At 38.8% G+C, this 12,307-nt stretch overlaps 1 protein-coding gene across 5 annotated transcripts in view; it reads left to right on the forward strand.

Moving 5' to 3' along the window:
• The window catches only part of sema5ba (sema domain, seven thrombospondin repeats (type 1 and type 1-like), transmembrane domain (TM) and short cytoplasmic domain, (semaphorin) 5Ba), a 233,363-nt gene extending 227,524 nt beyond the window's left edge, over positions 1 to 5,839 (forward strand). For all 5 annotated transcript variants that reach the window (XM_084724799.1, XM_084724802.1, XM_084724798.1 and 2 more), the window contains 2 exons: positions 1,861 to 2,066; positions 5,658 to 5,839. In XM_084724799.1, the coding sequence (XP_084580925.1) occupies positions 1,861 to 2,066; positions 5,658 to 5,834 (383 nt within the window). In that variant the 3' untranslated portion in view covers positions 5,835 to 5,839. The remainder of the gene's footprint in view (positions 1 to 1,860; positions 2,067 to 5,657) is intronic.
• The last annotated feature ends 6,468 nt before the right edge of the window (positions 5,840 to 12,307 follow it).

Genomic DNA, 12,307 nt, shown 5'->3' on the forward strand with positions numbered 1-12,307 from the left:
AGTGCACGTTACTGTCCTTGAAAAGAGATCAACAAAAAAGACAGACCAAAATTTCTTAAAGGGATTGTTTGGATTATCTGAAATGGGATTGTATGAGGTACTAATAAGTAGTCAGTGTATTACCTGCAGTAGATGCTGGTCAGGACGCCCCATTACAAGGAGCAGAGAGGTAAGCTAAACAATGAAGTGCTGTGGACAAACAGGTAGCCACTTAAAAAGGGTCAACCTAAAAAGAAAAAACATCAGTTCAGTTTTAAGTATTTTCACCGCTTTACTTTATCATCATACAGCCCTTTCTGATGGGAAAGAAAAGAAATAAATAACAAAGAAAGCCCATGTAAAGCTTAGTAGTCTTCCCTTCTGTCATAGCCAGCAGATCTCTTATAGAAACCCAGACAACATTTCATGAGCTTAGTCCAGTCAGAGACACTTTATTTTGAAAATTTGCCATTCATAGCAAAGTGTTTTACACTTATATTTAGTGTAAAAAAGACTGAATGAGCTCTGAAAGAATCCAAGAAGCAACAAGCATTCTGCTGAGAGAACTAATCCCCCTTTAACACATACATGAACATTCAATTTGAGCTAAACTCACCAAATGAAAAGCTTAGCTATGGTGAGGTTTTGGTGGTGGAGGATGCAGAGACAGCAAACAGAGCTGGCATGAACATATCAACAGACTAATATTGGCTGAGCTGTACATCTGTATGAATAATTCTGCTAAGCACGGTTCTTTCCCACCTACATTTATTCAGAGAATGGTTTTGGTGCATAGTTTAGAAATTTGACAATGTTTTCCAGGTGAGAAAGTGGTTTGAAAAACCAATAACAAACCAGAAATCTAAACAAGTGTTGGAAAAGATCATGTTATTGTTGAGAAAACTGTTAAATTATCTGTTGTACTTCCCACAGAATTGAACTGACAATGTTGCGTTATTTCTTAACAAGGGTTGCACAAGGTTAAGTTTTACTGAAAAAAATCCTAGCAACATTACACTTGAGACAACTGTTTAAAAACAAATGTCAAGGCAAGGTTTCCACTAGATTTTTTTAATTTGGAATCAAACTCATAGTTTTTAAATATACTTAAAGTTTTGTGAACCTAAAATCTTTTTGGGTTAATTTACCATACAATAAACTTGAAACTATGAGTTTTAGAAAAGCAAATATATATATATATTTCAAGAATTGTTCACACTGAGCTGTTAACCTGATTTCAAATTATTTGGGTGCTTGAAATGTGAATGAATGTAATTGAAAATATTAAATTGTTAATCATTACTCACTTCACTTTCATGAGTTTACTGAACTTTTTAAATCTAAATATTTGGGGGTTCCTAAAACTCAACAATTCAAGTGTAAGAAGAAAAGTAAATTATCTCTACAACGCATTATTAGTTGGCACATTTTTTTCAAATGTTAAGAGTTTGAGTTGGACTCAAAACTCAAATCTATTCAACAAAGTTGCCTTGAATTTTTGCAACTTCTTCATTTTTACAGTGCAGCTACATGAAACAATTTATGAAGCACAAACTATTGAAACAAAAAGATTAATAAAACAGTAAAGGTCTCAAAATGGAGAGAGCAAACCAAATCAAACAGTGAGAAAATCTGTGAGCTCTGACCAAATGGTACATAAAACATATATTATTGGTCAATACATTTTTTAATCAGTTAAATTCTTAATGCCAATTAATCTGTTAACATCCATAGAGCTGCTGAAAGCTGTGTTCATCTAATTCAGAATGAGAACTGTGTTACATTTGGGATGTACATAAAGCCATGAGGGAATGAAGTTTTTCAAAATGTAATGTGATAATGTATGCTGAGGCTTTAATAACACTCCACATCTTTTCCCAGCATTCACTTCCATCCACCTCATCGCCACCGGTGTTTCCTGTTTCCTCGGAGCGGGGCTACTGTCATTTCTGATCTACGTCTACTGTCAACGCGTCCATAAGCCTTCACAGGAGTCTGCCATCATTCACCCCACCACCCCGAACCACCTTAACTACAAGGGCAACACCACGCCAAAGAATGAGAAGTACACGCCCATGGAGTTCAAGGTAAATGATCGTCGAAGAGCTTTGTAGCTGCGTCTTTTAAAATATTGCATAGATAAAAGTAATAAAAATGTAAATACAAGTACTATTTACTTGGTGTTATTCACATGCACAAACACATAAAAATGTAAATGTTGAAGATTCAAGGGCAATGAATGTGAGTCATGTTTTATTTAGGGTAGGGCCTTTATTCATGCATTTATCTCAATAGAGCACTAACCACGGAAGATGAATTACTGTTCATTTTTATTCCTCCTTGCTCTTATACAGAACGTATAGGTTTTAAGCCTTTCTACCTGCACACAAACCAAGTCCTTGTTAATGGGGCTCATTAGTTTTCGAAAGCCCTCGACCTCCCACTGCTATCGGTCTACTGTGCATTCACATTTACAGAAAGTCAAGAAACTATTTTCACCAGAGGCTCGTAGACTTTAAAGCAATTCTGTGTCCTATTCTCTATAACTTATGTGGTTTTGCTCAATAACTGATTGTTGATAATTCAACTCTGGGAGATTATTATTGATTTTTCCATCTCTGTAACGTGCCCTAAAGCATGATTGTGATAACCACGTGTAGAAAAAGAACCCAAAACCTTTTATGACCTAAACCAAGGGCTGACTTGGACACAATCACGGATTCAAGTTAATTAGATTTAGCTGACCTGACACTTTTTTGTTACCCATGGGTTAAGGTTACCCATATTGCCCATTTTATTTTCCCAAGTGGGGAAGTGATTCACTTCAACCTGTTCTATTCAGTTTCATCCTCCAGACTCTAGGGCTGCAACAAACCTTTTTAATATCAATTCTTCAATCTTCTGATCATTTTCACAATTGATCAATTAAAGGAGAAATATGTAACATATTTATGTTCATATGTAATAAATAATAAAATGACCATGATATGTCATCAGAAGTTAAGGAAACCTGCTGTGTCCCTCTTTCAAATTTCTATTCCGCCCATAACTCGTGTTATTGTTTGACCTTTTCACAGAAATTAGAGTCCAATTAATAAATTTTCACCAAATGAATAAGCATATTTTAATGAGTCATGAGAAATTATTGATAATCTTTTAGAAGGAGTGGATGTTTACAGCTGTTAAACTGAGCAATATTTTAATGGCGTCTGATTATATTATATTATGGATTTTATTAAATTGAGTCTATACATTTTTTCAGGAAAGTGTTGCATATTATGCCTTTAATTGATTACCAAAATAGTTGGCAATTAATTTTCTTTCTCTTTGCAGCTCTACCAAAATCAGAAACTCTCACTGCTTCCCTTGAAAATTATGCACAGGTCTCTCTCCCTTGCCGCCTCTCTGGATGATCATAGAGCACAGTTCAGATAATTAAGGATATTACAAAAAGACTTTTTAACATTGTTTTCAGACACATAGTTAACTTGCCAATCAGGAGGTGACACTACATTTCCCATTAAAACCAATCCATCAGGCCTGACACAGTTGTACGTCATTGTCTTTGATTTGACCGATAAGTCTTCAGTTTATGGCTGAATTATTCAACCTGGTCTTTCTTGGTTGCATTTCATCATTTCAACGGCACCACCACCATTTTTTGGTCTGAACATGGGCTTTGTCTGACTTCAGCTAATGTGTGCCAGCAGGGATTCATCTTAACCTTTCCCGTCAACCTTATCTCTCTAAGATCCCACCACCATGGCAGGAACATTGTGCCTAACCACAATGACCCATCGCTGTGTTTTTGATCTGGTCAGCCTCCTGACACTTGTTGTCCTTGCTGTTTTTGTCGTTGCTGTTTGGACTGTGCTGACAGCCATCATGGTGCTGAGAGCCTGAACTCATTAGCTTTAATGACCAGAAGGGGCCAGACTCTGTTGGATGTGCAGGCGATGTCACTGTGTCTACATCACTGTTTATCCAGCAGGTTCCCTCTCCTCCAGGCCAATTTATGATGCCCAGCGTTGTGTATTTCACCGACTCTAACCTGATTATCTTCCTGCCTCTGTCCCCAGAGCTGTTCAGATGGATTACATTAGTCTAATGCTTCCCCTGGAAAGAGTTTCACCTTATGGTCGGCTTTTACCAGAGACTCAGCAATTGCATTAGAATAAAATGTGGGTTTTAGACTTGTTTTTATTTAAGAGAGCTGTAGTGATTTCCCACCATCGCACAGATTAGTGTATTGAGTATGCGTGACATGAACTAAATTAAATTTATTAAATTGGTTATGAATACACTTACAGCACACAGGCTGTAACCTTGAGGCTAGCGGAGCTATTTTATTCACCTGCAGGTAGGAATTACTAATATTACTTGTAACCCTTACAGAAAACACATAACATGCCTATAATTGACTCTTCAAAATACCTGAAAACATCTTCCAGTGTAGAAGAATTACGTCCAGTGATGAATCTTATTCTTAAAATAAAGCAGAACTCAGACTGAAACTAACAATTATTTTAATTAATCTGTTGATCATTTTCTCATTTAATTTATTGACAAAATGTCATTAAATTTTGAAACATGTTAATATCTGTCACTCAGAGCCTGAGTGTCTTTTTTAATCCACAACCTAGTGATATTCAGTTTACTGTTCTAGAGGAGACAACAGAAAATATTTGCATTTGAGAAGCTGATATCAGAGGATTTGCATTTTTTTTCTTAAAAAATAACTCAAAACAATTAATTAATTATTAAAATAGTTGGAAATTAATTTTAGTGGGTGATAATTAACAGATTAATCAACCAATCATTGCAGCTCTAACTAGAACCAAGAAAAAATAAAGATGATTTCAGAAAATACCTAACAAGTTGTTTTGCATTGCAAACTGACTGAAGTATTATTGGTTTCACTTCTTTCATTTGTTTTAAAGGAAAACCTCAACATTTTGGGAAATAGGCCTATCTGCTTTCTTGCCGAGAGTTAGATGAGAAGGTCGATATCACTCATGTATGTGTGGTAAATGTGAAGCTACAGCCAAAAGATGGTAAGCTTTGCATTAAGACATGTGGAAACAGCTGGCCTGTTCATGTCCAAAGCACCTCTTAAGACTCATTAACACTTTAGGCTGCATCATCTTTGTTTAATCCATTCATGAACAGAAGTGTAAACAGGACAATATGTGGTTTTATGGGTTTTATATGGACTATTTCTGGGCTGGAAGGAGTGACTTCCTTGAGTCCTCACTAGTTGCCTGGCTAGTTGGTCAGCCGATTGGCCTCTTGTAGCTATATCAGCTACATCAGTATCTGAATATATGTCGTGTGATTTGTTCTATTTGTGTTTTTTTATTTAAACTTATTTATAATTATTGAAATTATCAGTGAAAGTTTAAGTTTATCTATGATGTCATTTTGGACAATTATTGTTATTGTACTGTAAAATATTGTGCCTCTCTTAGAGTGTTTGATAAGCATGTTTTGCAAAATCACTGCAATTTCAGCCACTATAGCAATATTGCCCTAATTTGCAGTACAGATATGTGTTCCTCATCAGAAGAAAATTAATTTTCAGAATACTCAGTAATATTGCAGTACATGTCAAACCTATGATTTATGAGCAAGACTGGAAAGGTTCATTTTTCCTTTATTTCTCTGCTGTGTCGTTCTAGACGCTGAACAAGAACAACCTGCTACCAGATGAAAGATCCAACTTCTATCCGACGCCGCTCCAGCAGACAAATGTCTACACGACCACTTACTATCCCACAGCGCTCGGCAAATACGACTACCAGCCCAATTCCTCACCTTCGCCATGCAGAACCTACAACCACAGCAACAACAGCTGAGACACGCCCCACTACTGGCTCTCTGAACCCCCCCTGCCACCGCCCCAAATGGACACCACCCCATCGCCACGGTGACATAACTGAACCGACATGAACTGAATTGTTTCTCAGAGCTCGGCCAGGTTCCTCTGTTCGCCATTGCCCCCCTCCTCGCTCCCGTAGTCTCTTCCGCATGGTAGGGTTTGTGTCTTCAAGAGCGTTTCTGGAACTTTCCATCGGGAGATGTGGGTGTGGACAAAGAGGGCCGTGTTCTGGTGCAGTCAGGGACAACCAGCTCGGGGGTGTGTTATTGTAAGGGCCTGACTGGATATAGCAGTGTCAACACAGAGCTTCATGTGGGAATCCAATGGAAAACTCTATCAGGACAAGTCATGGCTTCAGACAGCTTGTTATGACCAGAACACCTCAGCGCAAGTGCTGAGTCGAGCATTCACAACTCCAGAGATGAACATGAACAGAACATTATAGGAATATATATTACATTCCTCTGGATCTGGGTCACCATTTCACGCCTCTCCATTACTAACCACATTCTTAGCCCGTAATGAACTTCGAGTCCCTCAACAACAAAAGCACTAAGAACAAACGGTGCATATTGTTTAGTCCAGAATGGCGCAGAGTGAGAGAACAACAATAAAAGAGTAAACTCACTGAAGCTGATGATGAATTAAATTAAAGATCAATATCAGCTTGGTTGTTATGGGCGGATGCCACTGTTATAGTAGTATTCATGTGACAGAAAAGATAAGAACTTCAGAGTCATTTAAGATTTTGGAAGGCTGTTTGAAAGAGTCACAACACTAAACATCATCCTGGTTTGGAGAAATAGTCTCAAAATCTGCATATGATCGGAATGGGAAGCAGTGTGAACTGTACATAAAGCTTTGGGAATGCCTTGGGTGCCTGTATGCAATAGAGGGCATTGGCGAGATTTGTTTTCTTTCTATTTCTTCTGTTTAATTTTTTTTCCAAGAACAATAAAGACTTTTGAAAGGGAATTGATTGATTCTCCAATTGATTCTCCAATGGATGCATTGATTCTACTGAGTGCTAAATAGCTCGGTGGTCATATCAAATATGGCCAGTGTGCTGAACAACTGGATGGGGTTTTCTATGATGGTAGAAATAAGCTAGTAGACTGGCACTTGTTCTGTTTTTTAATGTCTGTTTTTTAAGGTGATATTTGTTTGATTCTCAGACGAGCCGTAGCATAGGAGGAAATATTTTGTTAAATAAGATATAGCTGATTAATTCTTGTTTTTCTTAATTTCACACATTTCTTTGTTTTCTTGATTTTTCAGAAGTTTGGTAACCATTGCATCTTCAATACATGAAATGTTAACAAATATAAAACAATAAAAATATGGTTTTTACAAAGAATGACTGTAACAAAACATCCATTTGGCCCTGCCTGAAAAGTAAAGGAAAAAAAGACTAAATTATGCTTGCTTAGAGGTTTGCCTGGGTGAAGATCAAAATGAGTGCATGTGTGTGTGTGTGTGTGTGTGTGTGTGTGTGTGTGTGTGTGTGTGTGTGTGTGTGTGGATGTGCGTACATGCGAACACATGTACACTATCTCTGCGTGTCTGTATGCCTGAATGGACAAAGGGGATTGCTGTATTTTGTACAATGTAAATGCTTTCATACATATGACTATATATGAGGAGGTCTGTAAATGCGATTTTTTTGTGTGTGTGTGTGTTTTCCACTTTCTGTCACTGACACTCCAGACAGTTTTTTTTTTCTATATTTCATGTATGAGATGTTAATCATTGTAAGTTAAAGCATCGCGCCTCTGGTTCCTGCGGAGTTGGAACGGACACTATTTATAGTCAAAGCTTGGTTTATAAAGGGCATTTTCACAGCTATATTTTATTATTATTATTGCCTGATCGATGAATGCTAACCCAGCAATGCTTTTCAGTTCAGCTACTGTACATGCACGAGATGAGAGCTCTATCTGTATATAGGAGCAACAGCCTTCTGCAGCCCATTTAATGACCCTGCAGAGGATCGTGTAAATGTATCTGTATATTGTATAGCTAACACTGTTTGTTTAAAAAAAAGCCTTATAGTTGTTTAAAAAAAGTGCAGCAGCTAAGTACACAACAACCATGAGGTTTGTTTGGGGACAGAGCTCCACAATGTGACTGACCGCCTGTGGCTTATGACCTTTCCCAGCTGCTCAAACATCAAATTTCCAGAGACACATGAGTCTAGACTGAAAAGAACTCCGTGTAGCACTGATAATATCAAGAGTATCAAACATTAGAGACTGCAAATAGTCACATACAATAGAAAAAATAAATTTAAAAGAAGTCATTTTGATCTAATGAGGCCTCTATTGGCCTGGTCCAAAAGCCAGTCATCTGATTGGTCAATTTTGAGCTCTGTCCCCTGCGATGTGAGGCTCTGTGCCCTTCTATGCAACTTACCAGGTGTACTGTTAGACCTGTCATGTAGACTGTAATCACTGCCTTTTAGACACTGTGAATTTTTTGGTACCCTATATTTTTGTATATTGTACATTATAAAGGATAATAAACCTTGATGCCAACACAATAGCATGGCCAGTGGGCTCTGTCAGAGGTAAAGTTTTGGGAAGGATTTGAGATTTTAAAAGGAGGTGGAGCTGCCGATGGAGAGTCAAAGATGATAAGGTCTGACCTCTCTCCAGATCTCTGTAAATCAGAAGATTTCACAGTGGGAGGTGGGCCTCAACAGGGGGTCTGCGAACAGTTTCAGGGGAGGCTAAGTGAATGGATATGAAAAAAAAATATTACATTAGTTATCAAACATTCTATCAAAAGCTCTATCTTAAAAGGAAATCACATAGAATTGCCTCAATGTGTGTGATTTGGTTAAAGAGATAGTTCAGACATGAAGTATTGAATTTCACTGTTATTAAATGCCTTAGGACAGACCTTTTTTAAGTACATGGTGTAGTCTGAAGTCATGTAAGACATCAATGTTAGGCTATCTTGGCTCAATTCTTGAGTGTTCATGGGATCAAATAATAATCACGATTGCCACACCTGGTTCTACATGGGTGCAAAATTGCGGATTAGATCCATTTAATATTTTGCAAGGCCGTAGATCATGCATCCATGGTGTCCGCAGCTGTCTGTGTACACCCCTGTTTGGAATATATTCATGGTGCACAGACTGTCTCCTTGTGCACCTTCTGTTTTCGTTCATCTATGTGCAGCAACACAACATGCAAAAGGATGAGCGAAGGTGAATATAGAGCAGCAGCTTTTTTGAGTCGTAGCAAGGGTTGTCATAGACAACCCTGCGAATACCATGACCTGGATGACTGAGAATTTCCACAAACAAGCTTTTATGATTATTAAATACTCTCAGCCAGTCACATCACTGGTCTCATAGCTCTGAAACAGCTGTGCCAATCATAGTTAAATGTGATAATGACAGCTCAGCAAAACTTGACCTCAGAAAATATCTGGGTGGTTCAGAGCATCCCGACATGAACACACATCGCCACTTATCTGCATCCACAGACAGACACATGGAGTGTCAGGTAGTTAGAATAATAGAAGCAAAAAATGATGAAAACGAAGTGTCTGGTGGCTCCCGACTGATCACCTGCACAATGGCATCTTCAGAGGTGCATCATACAGAAATGGCTAGCAGGGAGAACTGCCTCTACTTACATGTGGTGATGATTACATTGGACCAATGTATTGGACCCATCATAAGGGTTTTTTTTACACAATAGCACTGTGATGTGTTTCAAGAATAAAGCATGAGCTACTTTTGCTGAAAAGAAAGTTGGAGAGATTATGAGCCCTGGTAAACATAAAATAAAATTAAAAAAAAAATGAATATTGAGTTATAACTGATGAGTCTAATGTGTGTGAGATCTGTATGGTTACACTGCAACAGCCTGGTGTTGTTTTCAGGCAATTTAATGAAGGTAAACACAGTCAGCGGTTGTGTGTGCAGCACTTCCCAGAAGCTGTGGATATATTAACATACAACTGGTGCCATTCTGACTCATAAAGAAAACTGTTGTCGAAAAGGAACAACATGTCTTCACTTACCACTGTTTACAAACCTTTTCCAGTTACGTTTCAGCATAATCTGTTCATCAGGGACCCTGTTTGGTCCATAAGACAATGTTTTTATTGCTGTTGTTGGCCCACACTATAGATTCTACTGCACCCCCACATACGTTAGGCTTAAGCAGTATAAAGGTATTACAGTATACCAGGGTATTAAGAACTCAGGGGTCAGTCTCTGCACTGCAGTGCAGCTGAGCAGACAAACATGGCATCTCGGGCATAAAGTTACAGGACTGACTAGTAAAAAATTAAGAAAAATGCCTCTTTTTGGAGTATTTTGGATTTGGTCTCAATGATACAGGTAAACCAGCAAACAGCAGACTGTTGGTCTGAGAAGCGTGTTGTTGTCAGTGTGTAGCTTTAGTGAGTGTGAGAGAGGATGAGTGGCAGTCTGATTACTGTCTATAGTGTCTGAGAGTGACAGTGAATGCACACTGCGCGGAGGAAAAGGTAAGCAGAGAAGTTGTTGGTCTGGCATTAAATGTACAGCATCAGTGCTGCAAATGTACAGTGAAGGTTTCAGTAAATAAGGGCTGCTGCAAAGCAGAGCTCCTGTCTTTGAGTGTGTGTGTGTGTGTGTTGCTTACCAGCTGTGGGAATAGAATCACTGTGATAATCACTTCTACCTACATAAAGAAAATACTACATGACAGTGGAGTACAATCAAGTTTATCCATTTTGCACAAGCCTTACACAAATAATGTCATAACACTGTGCACCCCGGTAAAATTTCAGGAAGGTTGTATGAATAGATACTGCCCAAGCCCAATACACATCAAGGAACTCGGTGAAACTAAGCTAAACTACAGGGGTTTCCTTTTTTCAAGCTGTGTCTGAGGTGTGGCCTACACTGTGGAAGCACCCTGCTTTAAGTTATTCTTAAAGACATGTTTCATGACAGATTTTTTCGAGGAATGTACACAGTGTTTTTCATCCAGCTTCAACAGGTTGGCTCAATAAAAATGCATTGTTCTGTGTTCAGATAACACTTCATTACATGTAAATGAAGAAAAATAAATCTCACCATGCACCAGATCCTTAATAGTTACACTTTGCTGCTAACCAATGGAAGAAATCCTTCAACTGTGCAGGGGTGAAAAAGTCTATGCATTGAAAGTCAGTAGAGATTATCTTGTGTAGATACAAGTTCAGTCAGAGGGACAACTTCTCTCCACTCCACCTCTTAAGTCATTACACAACCTAAGCCACACATTACCTTCTTAATAACAGCAATCACAAAGGTGAGAGCCTACATGGCATTGTTGGCAGCTATACTATTTGCATCAAAACCACTTGAGAAATGAAGGTGAAGGCTGGTGTTCAACAGTCTTCCAACACTCCCTGAAGAGACCAAAAACCATAAATTAATTTGTTGTGCTAAAAGTATCCGTGTAGAGATGGACTGTCACAGCATATGCCTTTGTGTAATAGAAATCCATTTATGTCCAAAAAACTTTGGAAACAAAATGATCCATACTGTTGGTTTAAGTGACATATTCCTTTGCCATGAATGATAACATATGAAACATCAGTAGGGTTGGGTCAATGGACAATGCCATTGCTGATGGCTGACAATCAACCACTAAGCTCTCTACTATCGTGATATCATGATTTAAAAGTCCTCTGTATTTGAGGATGTGTCTCCTCAGTGTCGCTGTGAAGCAGAGGTTTTGTTCCATTTCTGATATGTGAGAGAGCAAATATTAAGAAGCTGTTGCTAATTATTATTACTACTTATTATTAAACCTGGTGAAGCCAAGACACTCGGTTAAACCCATACATACATACATAGTAATAAGAAGAACCTCCATCCCTCCACCACAACGATTTGAGGATCGTGATTGTACCTAGCTTTGTTGCGTGTTCCAACAAGCACAGTTGGACATGTTGCCACATAGAAGCCAGCGTGATCTTGAGGCATCCACTGGTTAGTCAGGGCCTGAAATTGGTGTGGTAGTGCCTTATCACTGGTAGGTGAATTGAAGCAACTGAAGAGGGCACATGTCTGTCTGCAGCCTGTCCTGGACAACAGTGGAGTTACCAGTGACGTGGCCAGCGGTGTAGGGGGAACAACAGGGGCAAAAATCTGCAGAAAGTAAACAGAGTGAAATGAGATTAACAACAGTTTCATCCTTTAGCACTCTTAAAAAATAAGCCACCCTGCCTTTAACTGTATATTCTATACTAAACACACAGGCCAGTGAAGCAGCACTTTGAGTCGGACATGTCACAGAAGTGCATCCTCTCCCTTCATCTCCAGGACAAATGATTGCGGCGCTAGAATCCTTCGCTGTATGAGAAAAGGGGAGATGGATGGGGCAAACGAGCCAAGTAGTCAGGGTGTGTCCAGCAGAGTGCCCGTGGATCACTGCTGGTGCCAGTGGCCTAGAC

This window comes from Lutjanus erythropterus, chromosome 8, assembly GCF_056507025.1.
Source record: "Lutjanus erythropterus isolate fLutEry1 chromosome 8, fLutEry1.hap2, whole genome shotgun sequence".
Taxonomy (NCBI): domain Eukaryota; kingdom Metazoa; phylum Chordata; class Actinopteri; order Lutjaniformes; family Lutjanidae; genus Lutjanus; species Lutjanus erythropterus.